This window comes from Vidua macroura, chromosome 1 (assembly GCF_024509145.1).
Source record: "Vidua macroura isolate BioBank_ID:100142 chromosome 1, ASM2450914v1, whole genome shotgun sequence".
Taxonomy (NCBI): domain Eukaryota; kingdom Metazoa; phylum Chordata; class Aves; order Passeriformes; family Viduidae; genus Vidua; species Vidua macroura.
The window spans coordinates 95,257,375-95,279,262 of NC_071571.1; the positions used below are offsets into that span (position 1 = coordinate 95,257,375).

At 40.1% G+C, this 21,888-nt stretch overlaps 1 protein-coding gene across 3 annotated transcripts in view; it reads left to right on the forward strand.

Moving 5' to 3' along the window:
• Nucleotides 1–21,888, forward strand: part of ZNF516 (zinc finger protein 516) — a 100,989-nt gene that overhangs the window by 23,103 nt on the left and 55,998 nt on the right. For all 3 annotated transcript variants that reach the window (XM_053993547.1, XM_053993526.1, XM_053993537.1), the window contains exon 2: nucleotides 19,193–21,214. In XM_053993547.1, the coding sequence (XP_053849522.1) occupies nucleotides 19,318–21,214 (1,897 nt within the window). In that variant the 5' untranslated portion in view covers nucleotides 19,193–19,317. The remainder of the gene's footprint in view (nucleotides 1–19,192; nucleotides 21,215–21,888) is intronic.

A 21,888-nucleotide genomic window follows, 5' to 3' on the forward strand; every position in this document is an offset into this window, starting at 1 on the left:
TCTACATTGAACTTCTATTCAAACCCAGTATTGCCTGTTCAGAGACTGTGGAGTTGGAGAGAGGCTTGAGTGAAAAGAAACTTCATCATGTGGTTGGGTGCCAGAATGAGCTGACCTCTCAAAGACATATGACCTTCAATTCACTATACCAAGATATTATCAGAGTAAAACATTACAGCTCAGGCTAACTAATGGAGAGGTTATGACATATGACTTTTGGCATAAGAGGGCTACTCAAAGCATGAGGTCAAGAAGGCACATTTTCAAACAAGGATGCTCTTGCCTACTTCTAAATCACTTTATGCCCTCTGAAGTTGGGATACTGGTCTCATCTCTTACTGCTTTTCTGAAGATGAAGGATGGGTCTGGTTTTAGAAAAAGTATTTTTTTTTCATCTGAATCACTGCTATAGTGGCTCAGATTTTAAGGAAATGTCCTCATGATTATGCATGCTCTGTTATTTTGATACCAAATATGAACTGTTTCTGTCAGAAAGGGGAATTTAGTATTATAAAAATGATTTTAAAAAATCCCAACCAACATTGTGGCAGTTAAGCTCGAAGTCAGCCATAGTAAAGCCACAGAGTGCTTGCAATGTCTCTGAAATGGCACTAAATTGTATAACAAAGAATGATGACATGGCAGCACTTGATTATCCTTAGAAGTTTCATACAAGAGGTTCCAATTAATGTTAGAAACCAACACTGTAGTATTAGGAAAGCTACACACTACTGTGGTCTGCAATTTACATATCATGTGCTTCACTGAAGATGAGCTTTATTAAATCAGCCACTGCTTGCAGATCTGCTTCAGCAAGACCACATGTGAGGCTTTAATTTTTTTTTTTCTTTCTCTCATTGATGAAACAAGCAGAAACAGACAGGCTTGCTGCATGTTGCTTCTCCATTCATGGAAAAGATGAATTCAGAACTATTAAGCCAGTTTCCTGTTTAAATTGCTGGATTTTTTTGTTGCCCAGAACTGGAATTCAAATTCAGCTATTTCTCTCTGACCTTGACACATGTTTCCTTTTCTTGGCCAGCTGGAAAAATGTTAGAATAAACTTCATGGCAAGACACGAAAAAAATAATTAAAACCTTACATGTAGTTTTTCAGCTATTGGTTGTGTTTCTTTAGAGAATTTATTCAAATAATTATAGATAAAAGTAAGTGTAACACTAGCAGAAAATCTGCCTGTGGATGTTGGAATTGAAGGCTGAAAAACTGTGATTTTTTGCACATTTTATGATTGATTATTGATGATTGTGGCAACTCTGGAAAGCCTTTATTGTGCTGAATGAATGTGACCAACTTTTGACTTCAGCCTTTGTTCTGTAAGGTACTTTAAATGAGGAGCACCTTTGGTGCTCAGCAGCTGCATTTCTTCCTTTAGTGCTTTCATCAGTGCAGAACAAGAACGATAATGTGGAGATAACTTAATTATAAAATGCGTAGATGTTGTTTCACTTACTTGGTCAATAGGCCAGAGACTTGGGAATATGAACCAGTGAAGCAATAAGCATTCTTCTAATAAGGATGCATTTACAAATGAAATAGCTTTTAAATTTGATGTTTCTGTTCTACGCTAAAGATATGTTGTGTTTTTATGCCTTGGAGTTTAGTATGTTCCTGTCAGGGGGTTATCAGAATAGTTTAAATATTTTGGGTTGCAGATCCCTTATAAGGAAATGCAATGTGATTCAAGAGGTATTGGTTCAGCTGTGCTTTTGGTTTATTTGATGTATACAGAAACATAGTTCTCCTCAGTTTTGTGAAAAATACCATTCTAATAATAACAGTACAAAATGTGGGTCTTTTCCCCAAGCCCCATACTGTGCAGTTAAACCTAAGCTGGGCTAGAAATTGCTCTTTTTTTGCAACACAAGCATGAGTTCCATATTGGCATAGCTCACCCTTGTAATTAGCTGCTGCTGCACAGGCGTGGTGGCCCCGGGTACAAACTATTGCAAGCACATCTCTGGATCTGCATGTGTTGTTTTCATTTACAATGTTAATGTAGATGACAAACATTATTAATACAGGGTAATTAAAGTCTGCATCTATAGCTTTCTGACATCTCTGCAGTTTGTTTTATTTCAGGCTGCAGAAAGCATTATGAACTCTGAAAAAGCTGTAAAGAGAGATTAATGGAAGTTGCTCAAAAGAATTTTAGATTTAAATGTGAAAGTCTGTAAAATTACTGCTCTTTCTCTTATTTATTTAATGATTTCTAAACTGCTTTGGTCAAGGGCTTATGTAGATTCTGGATTAGGAGAAATACTTTAAAATAAATGTTGGGATGAAGTTTGATAATAGATGAGTCCAACTCTTTTTAATGTTTTAAAGTTGTTCTTCAGTTAAGTTAGACCTTGTTGCACTGGTACACATCTGGTCATTTACTCTCTTTTGGCTGGATTTCCTTAACAGTTTGCCTTTATTAACAGCTACCAATTGACTCTTAGAAAATAATAAAAATTTTATTTGATGGTGTTTGTAATATGATGGCCATATTGTTGCTGGAAAATGAAATCAAATGCTTTTTAGCTGCAAAATTTCTACAGGTGAGCTTCACTGTTTCAAACAGAGAGACGACTGGTTTTGCAGTGAGAGCTGTGAAGTTTGGTGTGTGTGCAAATACACTGATAATGTCCTCTCTTCATAGTAGCATGTCCTTTATTCAAAAGATCTGTGTACTGAATGCCCTTTAAATCTTACTGACATCTTTTTTATTTGTCATTGTTTAAGATTTAAAAAATCCCTGTCATTAGTTACCAAAGTTTATTAACTTGATTTTTGTTCCTTCCCTTTGGCTGCAAGATAATTGCTGTGAGTTGGTCACTCAGGTTCATTTGATGGAGGCACAAGGAGGATGTCTCTGAAGCCTCTTGTAGGCAGCCATGGCAGTGTCTGGTTTGCAGTAAAGGAGGTGTCTGTGTTCCTGACAGCCTGTGAGGATGGAAGTAGTGACACACAAACAGAGCAGGTAGCAGAGTGGGAGATGTGTGTGTTTTGAGAGCTTGGTGGTTTTTTTGGGTTTTTTTTTTTCTTTTTTTCTTTTGTTCCAGGGAATCAGCACTATTTGCCTTCCCCGTTTGAAAGTTGTGTTGTCAGCTCTTTTGCATGCTGTTGACCTCTCGCATATGTTCATAAAAAGGCAGGGAAGGGAGTCCTCTTTACCTTGCCAAGGAGTATTCCTGCTGCTGTGCCAGAGATGGTGGCTGTGCTCTGGGTGGCTGCAGCGCCAGCTGTTTTGCAGCTTGCTGTGAAAGATAAGCCTTGCCCTGAAATTCTGTAGCCACTTAAAAGTGATTCCCCACCCTTTGACTGGAGGTGGCTGGGCTGTAAGATCTGAATGTGGGGAGGCCTTCGCCCTTTTCTCATACAGCAGCAGATGGCTTTGGATTTGTTACTAATAATCATGGGAACATAAGAGGGTCTGAACTGGGTCAGGCTGAAGATTCATGTGCTCTATCCCCTCTTTCCTCTGACAGTGCTTGGAGCATCAGAAGTCTCTTGGGGTACTCTCCCAGTTTGACCAGTTTGCAGTTCAGTGACTAAGCTGGAGGTTATAGCTGAGTATTTTTGGTTTCTTAGCCTGGATGGGCTTTTCTTTCTGGAGTTTGTCCATTTGCAAATATTAAGCCTTATATGAACTGATTAGATAGTGGTGAGGTGTGCTAGGCAAACTGGGAACTTAAATTTTGGGTGTCTTGGTTTCCAGCTGATGTGCACCTCGTAGGCTCAGGCAGGGTTTAAAAATAATTCCAGTGCAAAAAGGAGTAATTCTAAATGTATAAGGAAGGTAAATGTCAGCCTTGGCCTTCTAAACAAAAACTGAAAGGCTGGTGTCTTCCTTCTTGTATGGGTGTAAGTCTCCAGTGAGTGCTGAAGTCATTGCAGTAAGTCAGGAGGGACACTTGTCTGACTCGGGTTAGAATTTGACCCTCAGTTTGTAAGCAAAGCCTTGAGTGGGTGTAAACCTCTTGTATGCTGGCAGTTTTTCTGCAAGCCCTGAGATGAGAGAAACTTTTGATTAAATGAGCTGTACCCCACTGCCATAATGACTGAGTTCCCAAAGAGCAGTTGCCTTGAGAAGAGGTATCGTGTTGACCAGACAGGGCCTGTTGATGGCCAAACACCACTTCAGAGGGTGGAACAGCTTCTCTTGGTCCAGTCATCTAGGTAACAGCATGAGACAACCCTTTGCACCTTTGGTTTGTAATCTGAAGCACATGAAGGAATGTTGTTTTCACAAGTTACAAGTTGATAATACACTGGAGAATAAGTGATGAAACAGAGGCTATTCTGGACTTCATTTTCCAGCATTATTGCTGTGTCTCAGAGGGTTGGTCTGTTGACTTCTTTATGGGATACCTAACAATTTGGGCTGAAACAACCTCTTACTGGTTTTGGTGTTAGCAGATGCTGTAACTGCCTTTAGCTGTACCCAAGACAGACACAGTTTTTCAAATGACAAACTCAGTGAGACACAGTGGGGTTTGTCAACTCCTTCAGAGCTGTCTTGTCTTACAATGGTGTTGTCACCATCTATTCTGCTTATATTCAGGGTTATACTAAAAGCATTCTGGCAGAAGATCTTTCTTTGCCTAATTTTTTGATTACCTCTAAATCCCATGGAGTAAGTGGAGACTATGCATGCTCTGTGCATTTGACCATCCATCCACTGAGTGCAGATAGGATTGTTCTGGCCCCTGTATTAGATGTTTGTAGGTAAGCTATTGTAACTTTCTGAGGAGTATTTTATGATTGAAGCAGCAGAGCAAAAGAATACCACAATTGTTGCTTTAGTTGCGGTTTTCCCGCTTACAGTTTTGTCAGTGGAGAAGGTAGCCCAAAGCCCCTTTTTCTGCAGTCCAGTGGTTCCAAAAGAGAAGATGTAAGCCTGTAAGAACAGAAAGTTCCTTGACTTTGTGGTTATTGGAAGAAGCTTGAGATATGACTGAGTGTACTATAAAAGCTCAAAAGACAAATAGGAGAATTCGCAGACAAGTTTTGGTCAAAAACCTCACCTAAGCTGATGGATATACCATGATATTTGAGTGCTTGACCCATGAGATTTAGTGCTCTGAGTTGGCAGTACTATAACACCCATTTTTATTGTGCTTTCTCTGCAAGTTTTATCCATGCCTGGTTTTGGATATTGTATTTAACACCTTGATTTTAAATATTAGTTGAATGAATCATGCTTGAATTAATCAAGTTCAGGAGATACTTGAAAGCCTGTGAAAAAAGAAGTGTGTCAGAAGGAAGGACAATACTTTTAATTGTAAACCTTTATTTTTCGAGTTGTGATCTTGAAAGGAGTTGTCATGTTTGAATACAAACCTGATACAAGGGTTAAGGAAAAAATGTCTTTATTTTTACAAAATACTTGCTTATAGATAAGGTGGTGTACTTCTGACCCCATTCACAGTAGTAATAACGTGTGCTTTTTTCTTTCAAGATTGTGTTTTTTTACTGTTGGTCAAATTGAGGCTGGTTTTTTCTTACATATATGGCAAATTTTTACTTGTGAGAAAATCATCTCTTCAGATTATAAACAGTAGCTTTGGTAAATGTACCCATTACTTAAGGAAGTGAATACAGGTGGGCTTATCTGAAAAAAAATCTTATCTGTTAAAAAAATAAAATCCCAAATCCTCTAAAGTATTAGCAAATATTGTAGCTGACTCTTGTAAACCTGCCAAAATTGGATTACACCTGCCTAAAAATGTCCTTTTAGTCAGGCATTTTCTACAACTTACGCTTGCTATTTCTACTGAAATATAAACCTCCCTGGCATAGATTACTTAGTTTTTATTTGTGTGCTCTTTGTTTAGTGCTGCAAGTGGAGTAGCCATGGAGTACAGAAGATAATATATAGTTATAGAAATGGTTTGTTTTGGTAGTAAGAAGTGTCAGGTAAGTGTATTGTAGCAGTTATTTATATATAGAGCAAATATAATACTGTGCTGTTACATCATGACTATTTAAGACTGTCTGCAGTGTAGAAATATATTAAATAGGGAGTAAATTAGTAATAAATGGACAAGATGCAAAGAAGTGAAAGCGATGGTAAAGATGGATAACCTAAAATAGGAGAACGGTCTTTATGTATGTGGCCAAGACAAATGGCGTTTGTGTGTTAGGAATAGCATCACAAAACATCCCATAATGAACCAGCCACGCTGTAATCCATGCTTATTTGTTGTGTAACAGGTTTAAGGATTTAGCAGTGTGGCTCAAATTCTGCTCTTGGAGTTAAAGAGTCACAGTGATGTTGTGCTTCTCTGGTGGAAAATCTACTTGCTGCAGCATTGCCCTGAGGGGTGAAGGAGTATATTACTATTTGCAGAATGGGAAAATGTGTGATATAAAGCAGCATGCTCATGCTGGAGGAAAGTGAGTTTGAAAAGCTTTCAAATCATACTTACAGTCCCAGCTGTAGAAAGTGACTAACTCCTGTGAGAAGAATACATCACTGAAGTGAGCATCACCTCTAAGGATCTTACCCTTTAATTTGATAGCCTACATTTTTTTCCAGTTGCTTGTGAAGAAATAGAGAGAGAAGTGCAGCACTTGAATTCTATTTGTCATTATGCTTCTTGTTATTAAATGTAAATACATAACATTGGCTGGAAGTGTATATTTCAAATAGGCAGACAGGCTAGAGGTCAGTGACATGTGATTTATGCCTTGTTAGCTTCTTTACTAGCTTACCTTTACCATTTATTTGATGGTCCTTTTGGTTAACTTAAGGGATGAACTCTGGGTAGGCAAAAGAAGGGGTTAGTTTACTTTTGGAGCTTATGGGAAAGAAGCTATTTCTCAACTTCTGTCTGTACCTCTGATGAAAAGAGGGACTTTGACTCTTTGAAAAGGTGAATCTTGACTTTATAATGATAATTTGCTCTTAGAAATTATTTGAAGTTGGAACATTTGGCACTGTTTAAAAGTACATAAAAGAGTACATACAAAATATCTCAAGTTCCTGCCTTGAGGAATATACATATCAATTAGAACATAGCAACATGTAGTACACGTATTATGCATGCATTAGGGGAAAAAACTATACAAAACTGAGTGATGGATTTAATTTTAGAAAATAATTTTGAGTCATTTGTGGAAAATATAATTTAAGAATGAATGAAAATATAATGAAAAATGAGTTCTAAATGCAGTGTCAGAACACAAGGTCGTAAGTGGGAAACTGATATAAAAGCTGTATTAGGGAGGGTGAGTCACTGCCCACACAAAAGAGAGTAGGGTGGAACTGTATAGGTCCTTGAAGAAGAATGGCACTGGAGCCTCACACGCAAGGCATTTGGCATGGGTGTTGCCATCCTTTGATTTTTGGGACAGCAGCAGTTGCTGAACAGACAGAGGGGGGGGACAAGTTACCAGCTTGGAGGCTGGACATGGTTCTGTTGTAACTGAGGATATAAAAGCCTGAAGAGTGGGCATCTTCTGGGGAAGAGGACAGAAGGGGCAAGGAGGAGGCATGTGAGTGTGTGCTGTAATGTCCTGGCAAACAACAAGCCAGTGAGCAGGGACTGAGGCTGTACTAATGAGGGAGAGCCCAAATGGAAGAATTAGTCATGAAGGGCCCAAACAGGTTTGGGAGACACAAGGAAGTGAAAGTGCTCCTGGAAGAAGCAGAAGTGTTGGGGACAACTGAGAAAGGCTGGAGGGCAGGCGGACAGACAGGGAAGAGTGGGGAAAAGACGTGGCCTTTAAAGTACATCTGTGGGATGGCAGTGGCCGGGAAGGGAGTGTGAGCCTGGCAACTGGCCTCAGGTTGTCCAGGAAGAATCTGAGAGGCAGGCAGCATGTATGGATAGCTGGGGCTAGGAGGCATGGTGGTGACAGCGGTGGGATGGAGCCAGGTCACAGGGTAGCAGTGCTGCAGAAGTGATGTGGGATGGGCAGGGACGTGGGCTGTGGTGGAAAGTGCAGTGACACATATGGCCATGGTGGTGTGTTGAGGTCTCTGTTGTGAAGAGTGGTGAGAGGAGAAGGTGCTGGTCTGTGCATGTGGTACAAACACTCATTTTTTGAAAGCAGTAATAAAATCTAACTAATATTTTGTGATGCAAACAGATTGATGTTCTTGGTGTATGTAATTAATGTTTTTCTTACCAGTCAATAGATTTGTCTTGCAAGTTATAGTTGTGCTATATGGAAAAATAAATTAACTGGCAACAGCCTGTGCCACTAGACCTTTCTTCCTTGCAGGCTTGCTTGCTTGCTATCCTGTGAGTGATAATTTTAGAGGTTTTGGTTTATTTTGAAGTAGTTGCTCAGTTTGAGTGTTGAGGCTGTTACCAGAGTATCTAAGCAGGGGTGGGGTTTCTTTACTTTTTTCTATGCTCTTAACGCTGCCTTCCTGTACTAAAGGCGAGCAGTGAGCTCAGGAATGATTTTGGAGATGTCCACCCAGGCCCTTCTTTTTCACACATTTTCTGCATTTGGCTAAATTTCTGTCTATCTTTGGAGTTCTGGGAAAGTGCCTTGTATGCTCTAGGTGAAAGACTGGCCCAAAGGTTCCAAGTCTTTGATTAAATTGCAAGAAGAGGAGAAATACATATACTAAGTAGTTCTGAATAGAGTTAACGGGGTTCATCTTGTGATTCCACAATGTCCTGACCTGCCAAATTCTGAAGCATGCTTTTCATTGTGCTGTTATGAGAGCAAAGTTGACAGGGCTGGTAAAATATGCTTTGAAATTGTATTTATAAGGAGTGGATGGGATGTTTGTCTCTTTTAGGTGATACACTGCAGCGATGTTCCACAGAGATAGTTCAGCACTTCATACCAAAATAAGCCAGACCAACAGCCAGCTGAAAGATTTGATTTCAGGTTTAGTTTCTTTTCTCCTGACTGGAAGGTTTGAAATCCAGAAAAAGTGATCTTGTGCTTTGTATTCATTTGACATATCAGACTATTATTTTCTTCTCTTTGTGTTTAAAAAAGTAAATGAATGAAAAGAGGAGAAAAGTAGTTACTTCAATGTGCAAATTAAATAATGTTTTATGGTTATGCCATTTTTATTGTCCTGGCTAGGTGTGTTTGGTTTTCTGTGCTGGCAGGGACAGACCAGTACAAGATTCAGTGTATTTTGAAGTTGGATTTATCACATGTGTAATGGAAATGGCTTTTAATGATGATAACTGCAGAAAATTCTAAAATTAACTGTTGGAGTAATGAAGCAACAGCTGACATTTCATCTTTAGAATACTGGTGAACTTAGGAACTTTTGATCCTTCTTTTAAACTGCTAGCAGGCATCTGTCTTACTGCTATGTGTAAGATAAACTCATCATCACAAATTACACTTGTGGATGGACTGACCTTCAGGGGTATTGTGTACTTCAGTGTAAAGAAGGTATTTCTAAGACACTGGCTATCCACAGATTGTCCCTCAGCACTGTCCTCTGCCAGTTTGGGACTGGGGGTGTCATGGAGCCAAAGGCATGTGTGATTTAAGCAGCATAGTAGGTCCTGAGTCTCAGCTGGTATAGAGCAACCTTCAGCTTGGGTGGTGAGGGATCTCTGAAGTGCAGTGTCTTCGTCTGGGCCTGAGCATAGTCTGCATGCTTGACATTCAGAAATGTTGCAGAGAATGGAAAAACTGTGATTGAAAGTCTTAATGAATTACCTGCTTAAGTTCTTAAGAAGTTTAAAAAAGCTTCCTAAAATAGAGCTTGTCCATGCTGTTTGTGCTTTACAAGAGCTTACGGTGAAATACTTTATATACACACACACATACACATCTCTACACACCCAGATTAAAAAAAGTAGCCCAACATCTGCAAATGAGATCTTGTCAGCTGTCTGTTTTATGAATTTTGTGTTGCTTCTCAGTGCTATCTCAGAAGGTAATGTTTAACAGAATACTTTTATGGTTTATTAAATATGATTATTTGTTCTTGTTTTTCAGGGCACAGTTCCTCTCCCTTTCCCCTCTGCCCTTTCTGTCCCACTCCTTCTCCCCTGCCCCCAATTTTTTGTTTTGTTGTTTTTTCAATGCACTCTTTTTGCTTTTGTTTAACTGCTTTTTAATTACCTTATAATGGGGTAGAGGGGGAAAAAGTAAGCAAACAAATTGGTGGTGTTACTTCAGAAATAATTTTTGTTACAGTAAGACATTAGTAGTTAATCAAAGCACAGTGCTGCAATTTTCAGTCTGTTAAGAGGCTAACGTTTGGCAACGCTTCTATTATAAGGTAATGATTTTACTGTTGCAGTTTGAGCAGTAGGATATATTGTGTATAAGTGAAATTAATTTATTACCTTGAATTTCTTAATTCTTCACACAGCTTATCTTGCAGCAATGGCCCATAGAAATAATATTTACCTTCCATTGACCTGGTGATCACATGTCTGTAGCTAGTAAACGTGTTTGGTATTAAACATACAGCTTTTCACATTTGAGGTCTGCTGTGGACAAGTTACAGCGCTGCGTGAGTCTGCTAAATCACTGAAGTTTGTTCTTTACTGGTGAAATTGTTAGTTGTGACAGAATGGAATTTGGGTGGGCACTTAGGGCAAGGTTGCTTCGTGTAACTTTTGCTGGGGTAGGAAATCAGCAATTCAAAGCGTTTACCTTCAATTATGCTCACGTTTTTCTTGCATTCAGGTCTTGATGTACACAGCACAAAGGCATTCCAGTTTTAGTTGGCGGTGCAGCTTCTGAATTGATACAAATTGATTTCCTGGCACTGTGTGCTCTTAGGACAGCTGAAGATGTGGTTTGTGTGTAGCTTGCGTTGATGGGGCAAACGAAAGAGGCAGCAAGAAGGGGTGGGTACGTGTCTGTGTGTGCCATGTACTGCATTCCTGCGCTTTCTGCCAGCTGATGATCCAGTCCCTGTGATGATCCAGTCCCTGTTCTTCTATACAGATAATGTAAAAATTGAAAAAAACATAAGTATGTCCTTGTCATGACACTGCAAATAAAAAATAGGTACTTCTAAATTTTTTTTCTGTTGTAAGATAGAAACTGAGCTTGGAACAGAGTATATTTAACAGAAAAATACCCCGCCCATACAGTTTGAGATCAGCCCCTACACTGAAGATTAAAATGGCCATGTTACAACTCCGTGTAAATTCATCTGCAGTGGAAACCCTAAAAAGATCATTAAATATAAAAGCACTATTGGATGCTGGGAAAATACTGTGCTGCCCATATATATATGCATCTCCATAGACATGCATGAATAGACAGCATCAATGCCATCGATTTGAATAAGGAGGTGGTACACAGGATTGAGGTGACTTTGCTTATAACTGACTTACTTTTTTGTTTGACACTATCAGAACTGTTAATGTTTCTTCAACTTTTAAATCTTGGGTTTCGGGAATAATAAGCCATTAAAATAACTCCCTTGGTGGGTTTGGCCAAATAGGAAAACATTACTGTTACACTGAAGTAAAATGGAGGTTTTTTTGTTGTTGTCATTGGGGTTTTTGAAGTTTTTTTTTTTCCCCTTTTTTTTTTTTCTGGAACTGAAGTTGATGCTTATTTTCAGAATTAATGATACTGTTACAGTATGTCAAAATAAGAGCTTTTGACTTGCCAATATATATCAGTAATGACCCTAGGAAAAAAAAAAAAATCACATCTGCACTGGTGCAGTTCTTGGCTTTTCTAGGGCTGATCAATAATCACATTGTGCATTCATTCCCGCTAGTCCCCCACCCTGCAGGGTCAACTTTAACTACTAAGTCTTTACATTTCAGAAAAAGGACATAGGCTGCCTTTTGCATTACTAGTATCAGTGTCAGCGTTTCCGTTGGGTCTAATTTATTGTTACCCATCAAAAAAATCAGTAACTTTTTGGTTTTTTTTAAATTTATTTATCTGTAATTTTTCAGGAGAGCTTTTCTCTTCTGCCTTCTGGTGCTGTGCTGGGAGGTCTGGGTAGAAACTGGACTCAGGATGCTGAGGTTTGCTATGGTTGTGCTATTCAAATGGATCCTCTCTTGATTGTATTGTAGCATCTGACAATGACAATGGGAGAACAACAGTTTCAGGGCCTCATGTCTGGATGGTAACGCAGCTGCTGCAATAAAGTCTTGTTATGGTTGACCAGTCACATTTGGACAGTTATTTCTAATTAGAAGTTCTTATTTGTGTTGCATTAGAAAATAGTTTGAAGCAAGCTGGTAGATGTTTGGGTGAAGTTAGTTCATTTTCTCCTCTTTGCCTTGAAAGATTAATGTTGCTTTTTGTTTTGTCCTGCAGCCAGAATAAGTAGCCTTGAAAAAATCTTACTGTTAAAATAAGCTTTTTTTTTCCTTTTTTTTTTTAATATAATGTAATGGTCTCCAGCAACTGCTGTAAAATAAAGGATTATTGTGGGTAGTTCTGTCAGTGTTAGACATCACCAGTAGTTTTAAGTCTTGTGATGGCATTTTGTGATTTCTGCATTGTAGGGTTTTTTTTCCATGAAAGTACTAGTGTTAGTGGTTCCCTTTTATTCATTTCTTCATATTAGGGGGAAATGTAGTTTGTTCATAATGGATTATTGATTGGTCTGCGAACAGCAGAAGCCCCAAGGCCTTGTCATCAATGGTACTTACTCTCCCAATAGTGAATGCATCACTTCATGCAGCCATTCGCAACCTCAGTCTGTAGAATATAAGCCCGTAATTGTTACTCTTGTGCAGCACAGTTTTTAGGGAGAGGAACTCTTCATTGTCATTATGGGATTTTCCCCCTCAATTTGTTCAAAGAATGGTCCCTTTGTTTTGGTAGCAAGATAAAGCTTGTCCTGGATGTTAATGATACATTTCAATTAATTGCTTGGAATACTACAGTGTAACTAGTAAAGTACATTTCTTTGTCTCTCAGAAGACAAACACGCACAGTACACTAAAACACAAAGTATGTACTGAGTGGGTGACAGCTCTGTGTTTCTCAACATACCCTGTAGCAGTGTGAAAACAAACTCCCCCCTGCCCCCCCCCGCTTTGCTCCTGAACTGATTCCTGAGGACCCACAAAAAAATCTGGGTTACAGAGGTTTTGTTGACTTCATTTTGAGAGCAATCACCTCGTTGCAAACTTGTGCCTCCAGCTTTTTCAGCATTAGTGTTTTTACCTTTATTTCATGTATTCCTTCCTCTGCTAAGGGTGCGGTATCAGTTGGGAAAAGCCTGACTCTGCTTTCCTGGCTGCTGCTCGGAAGCCTGCTGCAAAATGTCATTAGCTCATGGAGGGAGAAAGACACAAAAACACATGATGTATTTGGAGAAGCTCAAAATAATATCTCAGGGTTCAGACAGCAAACTTTGCAAAGGGGAAGAGCTTCACCAGCTGCAGGGGAAGGCTGGTTGAAAATAATTAAACAAAAGACGTTTTGCAAAATGCTGCCCAAGGATTTTAAAAGCCTGAGTGGAAATAGATTAATAGAAATTTCTTGTTTGTTTTTCCAGAAGCTTTTTATTTTTCTTTTTCAGTCCTGTGTCAATTTTGGCAGGCTTCAACAGACTTCAGGAGGTCTGTTGTCCAGATTGCTACTTCTGATAACTGAATACATTTAGAAAATTTGCCAGTATTCTGCAACTGGCTTGGGATTTTTGGATAGGTTTTTACTGGGTTAGTTTGGTTTAATCTCAAAAAATCCATTTAGAACTATGCTGCCTTTACCCCTTGCAGGCTGCAGAATGCCAGAATTTCCTGCAAATTCAGGTACAGGCTTCCTGTTTAAAGATAAGCTCGTTCTTCTGTGTTCTGGTGTAGTCTGTGGTCCATAGTCTGGTGATACGGTCTATAAGAGGCATTGGGTAGGACTTGTGTGGGCAGGATTGAGCCTTTAGTCAGGGTGATGGACTGATGAGCCCCATGGGATGTGGCTGTTCAGAAGAAGCCAAGTCCCCTCACAAAGTGAGGAGGAGGACGTGCAGGTAGAGTAAGGCTGGTGTGTGTGGAGGACAGAGCCTGTAGCCTAGGGTGAAGACACAGATGGGGAGAAAGGTCTCTGTGGTTCAGTGAGCTCGAGGGCTGTAAAATGTTCTGTCTTTTGTCACCTCTCTTCCTGCACTTCACTCTTGTCTGGCGTCTTTGCCCTGAATGGCAAAGCCTGTTTGGCTCCGAGGTGATCTGAGCAGTCTCAAATCAGCAGAGCACCTCTCTCCAGGCTGCTGTTCTTCAAAAACACAACTTCCTCAAATTCACCTAGATATTTACATGCTATGTCCTATCATTTCATCATCTAGAAGGAATTTCAGTAAGATATTTTTCATCATGATCATGCCTCCCATAGGTGTTTTTTTTGTTTGTTTGTTTGTTTATTTATTTTTTGTTCAAAATCCTCATTGCTTTTGGTAGAGGAATATGGTGGAGTGATTGCAGTGCATGTTCAAACATCTTGGACATTAGAAGAGCGATTATTTCTCCAGATGGGACTTGAGATACACCCAGACTGAAAGCAGTTTGTTTTAAAAGACGCACTGTGCTATTTGAATAGGTCTGTGTAGCTTCCCAAATTGTATTTTCTTCTTTATTACTTACTGAAGAGTTTTCCCTTCTTGCCATTATAGATCATGGAATATGATTTTAAAAAATAATGTTTAATTGAGGAGAAATTTAAAGGAAATACATAGTTTGCTTGTTCTGTGTTGGAACAGGAATAATTTTGTATGTTTTTCTGCACTGCACAGAATATTTGTATGTGAGAAATGAATTTGCAATTACTTTTCCAGTGTGGTATCTTTTGAATTCTTTTTGTCTTAATTTATTCTTCCCCCCTCCCCCCCCCCCCCCCAGTTTTCCTGTGTTGTTTATTTTAAATTTCTCTTTTTATTAATTGTTTTCCAAGAGGCACAAAAGGTCCTTAGGAGGCTGTGTCTTTCCTTTGAGGACCTGTGGGCAGTCCTCAATACCTCGTCCTCTTCCAGAGTAGGAAGGTGGGATGAAGAGAAGAGTAATATATATTTCAGAGTGCTCTTATGTTACACAAAGTGCACTTTCCCTGTACTTCTGGGCATGCTTCATTGCAAGGCTAAATGAGGGACTTGCAGAAGTTGTGAGGGTGATGCAGCCATGCACCAGTGTACCTGGTGAGCTGCCAGCAGGGACAGGCTACTGCAGCCTAAGGGAAAGCCATGGATGGTGATGGAAAAGATGCTGGGGCTCTGTGGTGAGAGCAAGTCACTTTGGTCAAATGTGCTTTCTCTGAAAGGAAACAACTCTGTCCAAGTTAGTTTTAAAAACTAAAGGAATTTTAATGTGTAAAAGTTTGAAATAGAGTAAATTCTGACAAGTAACTGCTTTAAGCATGTAGGAAAGCTTGTTTTCCCTTTGGAGGCACCAGGGGAATAAAACAAAGTTTGTTTTTATTTGTTCCCATGTGGGTCAAGGCAAAGAATCTAGTGAGGCAGTGGTGCAGGAAGAAACCTTATAACTAAAATATTTGGCTGTGCAACGGCATTTATTTCTCAGCACACCACCTGTCCTGGTCTTTGTTCATTTTTCTCTTCCATCTTGCTTTATATACCAAACTCATGTGTAAGCAGTGATGATAAGTGTATTTTAAAAGGGGCTGAAAATGCCTTATGGATAGTGGCCAGCTGCTTCTTACATGAACTGCTGATTCCTAGTTCAACAAAATAAACTGAATCTAGTTTCTATGCCCCTTAGAGTATGGCAGCTCCCCCAAGTAGGTGGATGGCATTTGGCATAGACTGCAGTGCCATTGAGACACACAAAATATTTTTAAAGACTATATATTAATTTATGGTTTACATTCATTTGTGTTTTCTTATGACTTGCCTCTCTGCTGGTGGGGATTTCTGTGCTGTGACAGTCTGGGAGGAATCTGTGGGCTCGGTGTGACTCTATGGATTCTGTGTGATGAGCCAGTGCTATGGAACCGCAGAGTGAGCTTGGACCAAAACAGTGAAGGGCTGCTGGTTATCACCTGAAACACTTTCAGTAGCCTGATGGTAGCTGGAGGTGGCTGCATTCCAGGTGTGCTGATAGAGAATTATTTCAGAATACTTTAAAATTTTGAATTGTTTCAAAATACAACTTTTTAAATTATCACAGCCAGAAAGAAACAAAGATAAATGTGGCAAAATTTTACTCCTAATGAAAGAGTGACTGGTGTTTGATTTACCAGTTGTCTTCCATCCATTGTGCGATTTTTGATGTTTAGTATTTAATCCCAAGATAAAAATTATTAAGGCAGAATGTTATTTTCTATTGTGAGGATTCTTGACCAGTGTTTTTTCCCTTACTTTCTAAGTTCAGTTTTCTAAATTAAAGTTTTTTTTTTTCAAAGTTGTAATTTTATTTACTACTGTCCAATGAACCAGCTTTGCTGTTCTGCAGAGAGACTTCTCTGGAAGAATTACTTCTAAGTAGCCACTCAAATGATATGAGGAGGGAGAAGTGAGTTGTTTATACATTTTACCAAAGACAAAGACTGACCTCCACATACTGTGTAAAGCAAGCTCAGGTTGGATGAACACCCTTCATCCCCCTAGAATTTTGTCTCTGGAATATCAGACTTGAAATTTTGTGAGTCTTACATGTGCATGAATTCAAATAATTCAATTGTAGGAATACTTTATTCCAACTTTTAAGTCACAGATTGCAGTGTATTGGGCAAGATAAAGTAATAAAGATGAAAAAAAATTCTCAGAATATTTTTGTGAAGATGATAACACTTACATTAAGTATTTTATACTAATAAAATTATTCAGTAGTTTTCAAGTCTGACATTTTTCCCCCTCAGGCCTAATTTAATACAGGACTAGGAGGCTCTCCTGTGAGTGGCTAATACCCTTCTTATAAGTAATGCTTTCTTCATAGCCTCATTTTCATAACTAAGTTTCATTAATGAAAATGCTATAAATAATTAAAGTGAAATATGTCAAGAGTAAGCCCAGGGAATCTGTGGCCAAGTAAACAAAGGGACTCTGATGCTTTGGATCCACATGTGCTTAGACTGCTGCATACAGCATTCTTGTCTAAGCTTGGCTCTTAAAGCTCTTTTGAACTTTCAGACAGGGAACACTGCAGAAAGCTGAGTTAAAATGGGCCCTACATTTTAAAAGAATAATTAAAAAAAAAATGTTAGTCTAAAAATCAGCCTGCCAATAGAAGTAATATGCTCACTGATGTGAGCTGTAGAAAATTAAGAATGTAGAAAACATTGTATAAAATAATACATGAAAAAATTTGTTCCCAAAGCTTTATTTTTTTTTTTCTGAAATGGTGTAGAACATTTCAGAAGAAGCAGTTGCTTGCATTTAGCATAGTGTACTTGAACCTGGTGTTTCTTTTTTATGATTTAATGACATTTAGGTTAAATCTTTGATTACAAGACAATACGGGTTGTTACTTGGCAGTTTTATGTTGTGGGTCAGATAAATAAGATGTTATTCTATGTTGTTTCATCCACTGTTGGGCAGTATAAACTTGTATTTTCTGTCTGGTGTGTTTGTACCTTCTGGTACAGCCACAATTTCAGTGGCTGACATCCTTTATCCTAAACCCAGGAAGTTTCTTCTGAGACTGTCCCTCAGTTTGATTTTAAATTACTGATTTCAAAGATTAGTTTAGATTCTGTAGTTTGTAAATTTCCTGCTCACATGGACTTCTGAATTTGAGATATCTATTTTTTTTGATTAATAAAAAAATGCTTCATTCAAGAAATGAAATTGCTTTTGTAACTCATCCCTTAAATGCTATTGTCAGGTCTCTAAGGAAAAGGTAGTTTGGGTTTGATGCTGTTTGAGAACTCCCTAACATGCTAAATGGATACTAGATATGCAGAAAATCCAGCCCAGAAATGAATGTCTTGTAGCAAATAAGAGGGCTAGATTAAATTAAATGTAATGAAATTCTTCTGTAGCCTGTGAGTGAGATGAGCATTGCGACAGTCTTCCTTTTTGTTAGCTCCTGCTGGTAATATGGTCAGACCGCTTATTTATGTATTGAAGAGACTCAGAGGTAAATACAGTGAGAAATCTTAAAATTTGCAGCTGTAGATCTGTAGCTCTTTGTTGAGTCATAGATGTCGATGGATGTGGGAATATGTGGTCTCATTAGTGCTCTGCATATTTTTAGCTACATTTTAAGAAGCTGATGTTTTCTTAATGTGGCAATAGATCAGTTCTCTTCATTAGAAAATGCTGTGTTCTTTGATCTTAGTCATGGGGTGTTTGTAGTTCTTAATGAGGATAGGAGGGGGGAAAGATTTTGTTTTACAGCGTAGTAATTTGAAAAGAAATAGCCTATGCGGAATTTGATAGTTGTTTTTTTGCTGTATTCAAGGTGCTGATCTGTTTAATCTTGCACTAAGATACTGACCCTTGCATGAGGAGATACAAAAATATTTAAACTTTTATTAATCTGCTCTGTTAATCAGAGTTTTTTCTTGTTTTGTTTGTTTACAGTTAAAATTCTGGTTCATTGAGGTGGGTGGTGGTGTCATTTCCTGTATGTCATGTTGACATAAATCACTCACATTTGAGGTACTTTGATAGCTACATTATCACTTTGCTTTGTTAGTTTGAGACTAAAATTTATACTTGGAGGGTCTTTTTAGTTCACTGTCCAGCGGGAAATAACTTTTAGTTTTCATGAGTGCTTTGTCAGGCTCTGCATTCTTGTTTGCTCTGTAATCAAAGTACTGAGCGTCCTCAGCCTTTGCGCCTTTCTGTGCCTGCCACTTAAAGCACAGCCGAGCTGTCTGAGACACAAAGTAATGCAGTTGCCAGCAGGAATATGATACTTACTAAAGTCTCTAGGAAAGCCTTTTATCTTTGGCAAGTAAGTCTTTTTACATGAAATTACACATGATGGTAAAGCCACAGATTTAAAGTGTAATAACCCCCACAAGAAATGTTTTCCTCATTTAAGGTGTATTTTTAGCCACTTCTGCCTGGTTTTGAAACAAAAAATATTTTTAAAGTTTGTATTTCATTCAAGACACTGATGTCAGTGTATGGAAATGAGTATTTGCTCTTTTATGGATTTTACTTATTTAGTAATTGTGCTTGTCACTGAAGTCTAGAAAAAAGACAAAAAGATAAACTACTGCCTTTTGGTGCAATAGATGGTCATATGGTGCACTTCTGAGTGCAGAGTGAGTGCTGGAAGCCGTTGAATTCAAAACATGAATAGGTTTGACTATATTTAAGAATCTGTACATTTGTATGATTTTGTTCTTGTTTCAGGTAATCTATGCCATCTGCTTACAAAGCACACAGAAATAAATCGGTGCTGTGAACTCTGTGGAGCAGCTGAAAGGAGAAACGTTACCCTGAGAATGAAGCAATAAAACACCTCTCTGCAGAACCGTATGATTGAGAACGCGGTCCAGCCCTCCTCTGCTGCCAGACATGCTTTTGTCCTCCTGCCCCGCTTACCCCCTGTTGCAGTAATACAGATGGATCGGAGCAGAGAGGTAGAAATGGAGTTACGGAGATCCTTCAGCCCTGGCAAACTAAGCAAGAACGACATGGATGCTGACAAGACCATGTGCCACAGCTGTTGCATCTGCGGTAAAAGTTTCCCTTTTCAGAGCTCCCTGTCTCAGCACATGAGGAAGCACACAGGTGAGAAGCCCTACAAATGCCCTTACTGTGACCACAGAGCTTCCCAAAAGGGCAACCTGAAGATTCACATCCGCAGTCACAGGACAGGCACTTTAAGTCAGGGGCACGAGGCAGAGGTGGGGGAGGCACAGCTGGGAGAGATGGGCGTTTCAGAGGGCCTTGGCGGGTGCACCAGCCCCACTAAAAGTACGTCTGCCTGCAACAAGATCTTGAACGGTACCGTTCAGGTTGATAGCAGCAAGATCTTGTTGAGAAGCAGCAAGAAGGACGTCACAGAGATGGCACCAGCTGAGGAGGATGACAAGCTGACCTCTTACCAGTGCACCTTCTGCAAAAACAAATTCGAAAGGAAGAAGGACCTGGAGCAGCACCTGCACGAGGTCCACAAACCGTTCAAGTGCAGGTTGTGCAGCTACATGACCTTGAGGGAGGAGACGCTGTTAAACCACATAGAGAAAGACCATATAACAGCTCAGGTCCCCAATGGGGAGACCTACACTGAGAACTGCAAGAGCGAGCTGAATGTGGGCGAGTTCCCGTGCGAAGTCTGTGGTCAGACCTTTAGTCAAACCTGGTTCCTGAAAGCTCACATGAAAAAGCACAGGGGGTCATTTGATCACGGGTGCCATATTTGTGGCAGGAGATTCAAAGAGCCCTGGTTTCTCAAAAACCACATGAAGTCACATGGCCCCAGGTCTGGGAGCAAAAACAAACCAAAAAATGATTTGGAGCTGATTGCCACTATCAATGACGTGATACAAGAGGAGACAATTGTGACCGGCCTATCTCTGTATGAAGTTTGCACCAAGTGCGGAAATCTGTTTACAAATATGGAAAGCCTGAAAGTGCATAATGCTGTTCACTACCGTGTGCAGCCAGGCGGCACTGGGAATAAAGCTGAGGGCTTGACTGATAGGAGCCTGAGCTCCTCGGTAACCAAGCAGTTTTTCTTGCAGTGTCTCAATCTACAGCCATCTGTAGGGCTGGATAGAGTTACGAGAGGACAGCCTGGGAAAAGAGTAGCTGAGCTGGATCCGGTCAGTAGCTACCAAGCTTGGCAGCTGGCCACCAAAGGAAAAGTAGTAGAGCCCTCAGAGTATGTGAAGTATGTGGGATGGGATGAGGCCCTGGCAGATGCAGACGTGACTTACGACAAGGATAAGAGGGAGTATATCCTTGTCAACCAGGAGAAGCGCAAGCGAGACCAGGACTCACCCAGCAACCCTAAGAAGAAGAGCTGCACCAGTGGGCGCCTGGAGAAAACTGGCAGTGTCCCAGCGGGGGAGAGCTGCCCGCTTGCCCCAGGGGATCTGGATTATCGCCCTGCCTCGCGGCAGAGCCGGCGGGCCACCCAGAACAAGTCCACTGAGTGCTTTGAGTGCGGGAAGATCTTCCGCACCTACCACCAAATGGTGCTGCACTCACGGGTGCACCGCAAGGAGCGGAGGAGCTGCAGCGAGGGTGGGACAGCCGCCCAGCCGGACCGCTACGGCTCCAGCAGTGAGGAAGGGGACTCGGGGTCCGTCAGCGGGCCCAGCACCCCTGGCTCTGCATCCGCCCCAGAGGACTCAGCCACCTCTGGCTTGGGAGAGGAGGGGACTGAGGAGAGCTCGGAGGAGGGAGCAACCAATCCCTTGCTAGGTAAGATCGCTCCCAGCTTTGCCCTAGTAATTGTTGCTGGTCCCTTTTGGCACCTGGTCTGGGACACAGCGATGACCAGAGAGAGAAATACGTGAAAGCATGTGCGAGGTCTTAGTGCAGTGGAAGCATGTCCACTGCTTGTCTCAGTGTGGCAGCTCCTTTCTGGTGCAGGTAATACAAGCGAGATGACGTTTTTGTAATGCGCTGGTGAACTTGTATTTTGAGGAAGGATACCTGAGAAGTATTTTAGTTGCCTATAGCAACACTGTAGGATATTCAGGATAGCCCCCTGGATGTCTTGGGGGCTGTTTTTGCACAGTTCATGGGTGTTCTGTGCAGTGTTCTGTCTGCGGTGTACAGGTGTAGCCTGTGTAGCATAGCCCCAAAGCACATAAAAACTTGTTAAAACGCCAGCGTGAGAGGAGTCTCTCTCCTCTTCTCCGCTTCACTTCCCAAATTGTGTTTATAACTCCAAAGGCTATAATTAATCTCTCTGGATTAAAGCGGTCCTTTGAGCCCAATGCTACTAAATGGAACAAATTATTCTCCAAATAGCAGCAAAGTAAATATTTAAAAGAACACCATTAAGCACTTTCGTGTCTTTTTTTTTAATCCTTTATTTTTGTTGTTCATCATGCTTTGTTTATAATACCCTTTTAGAAATGTGAGATTAA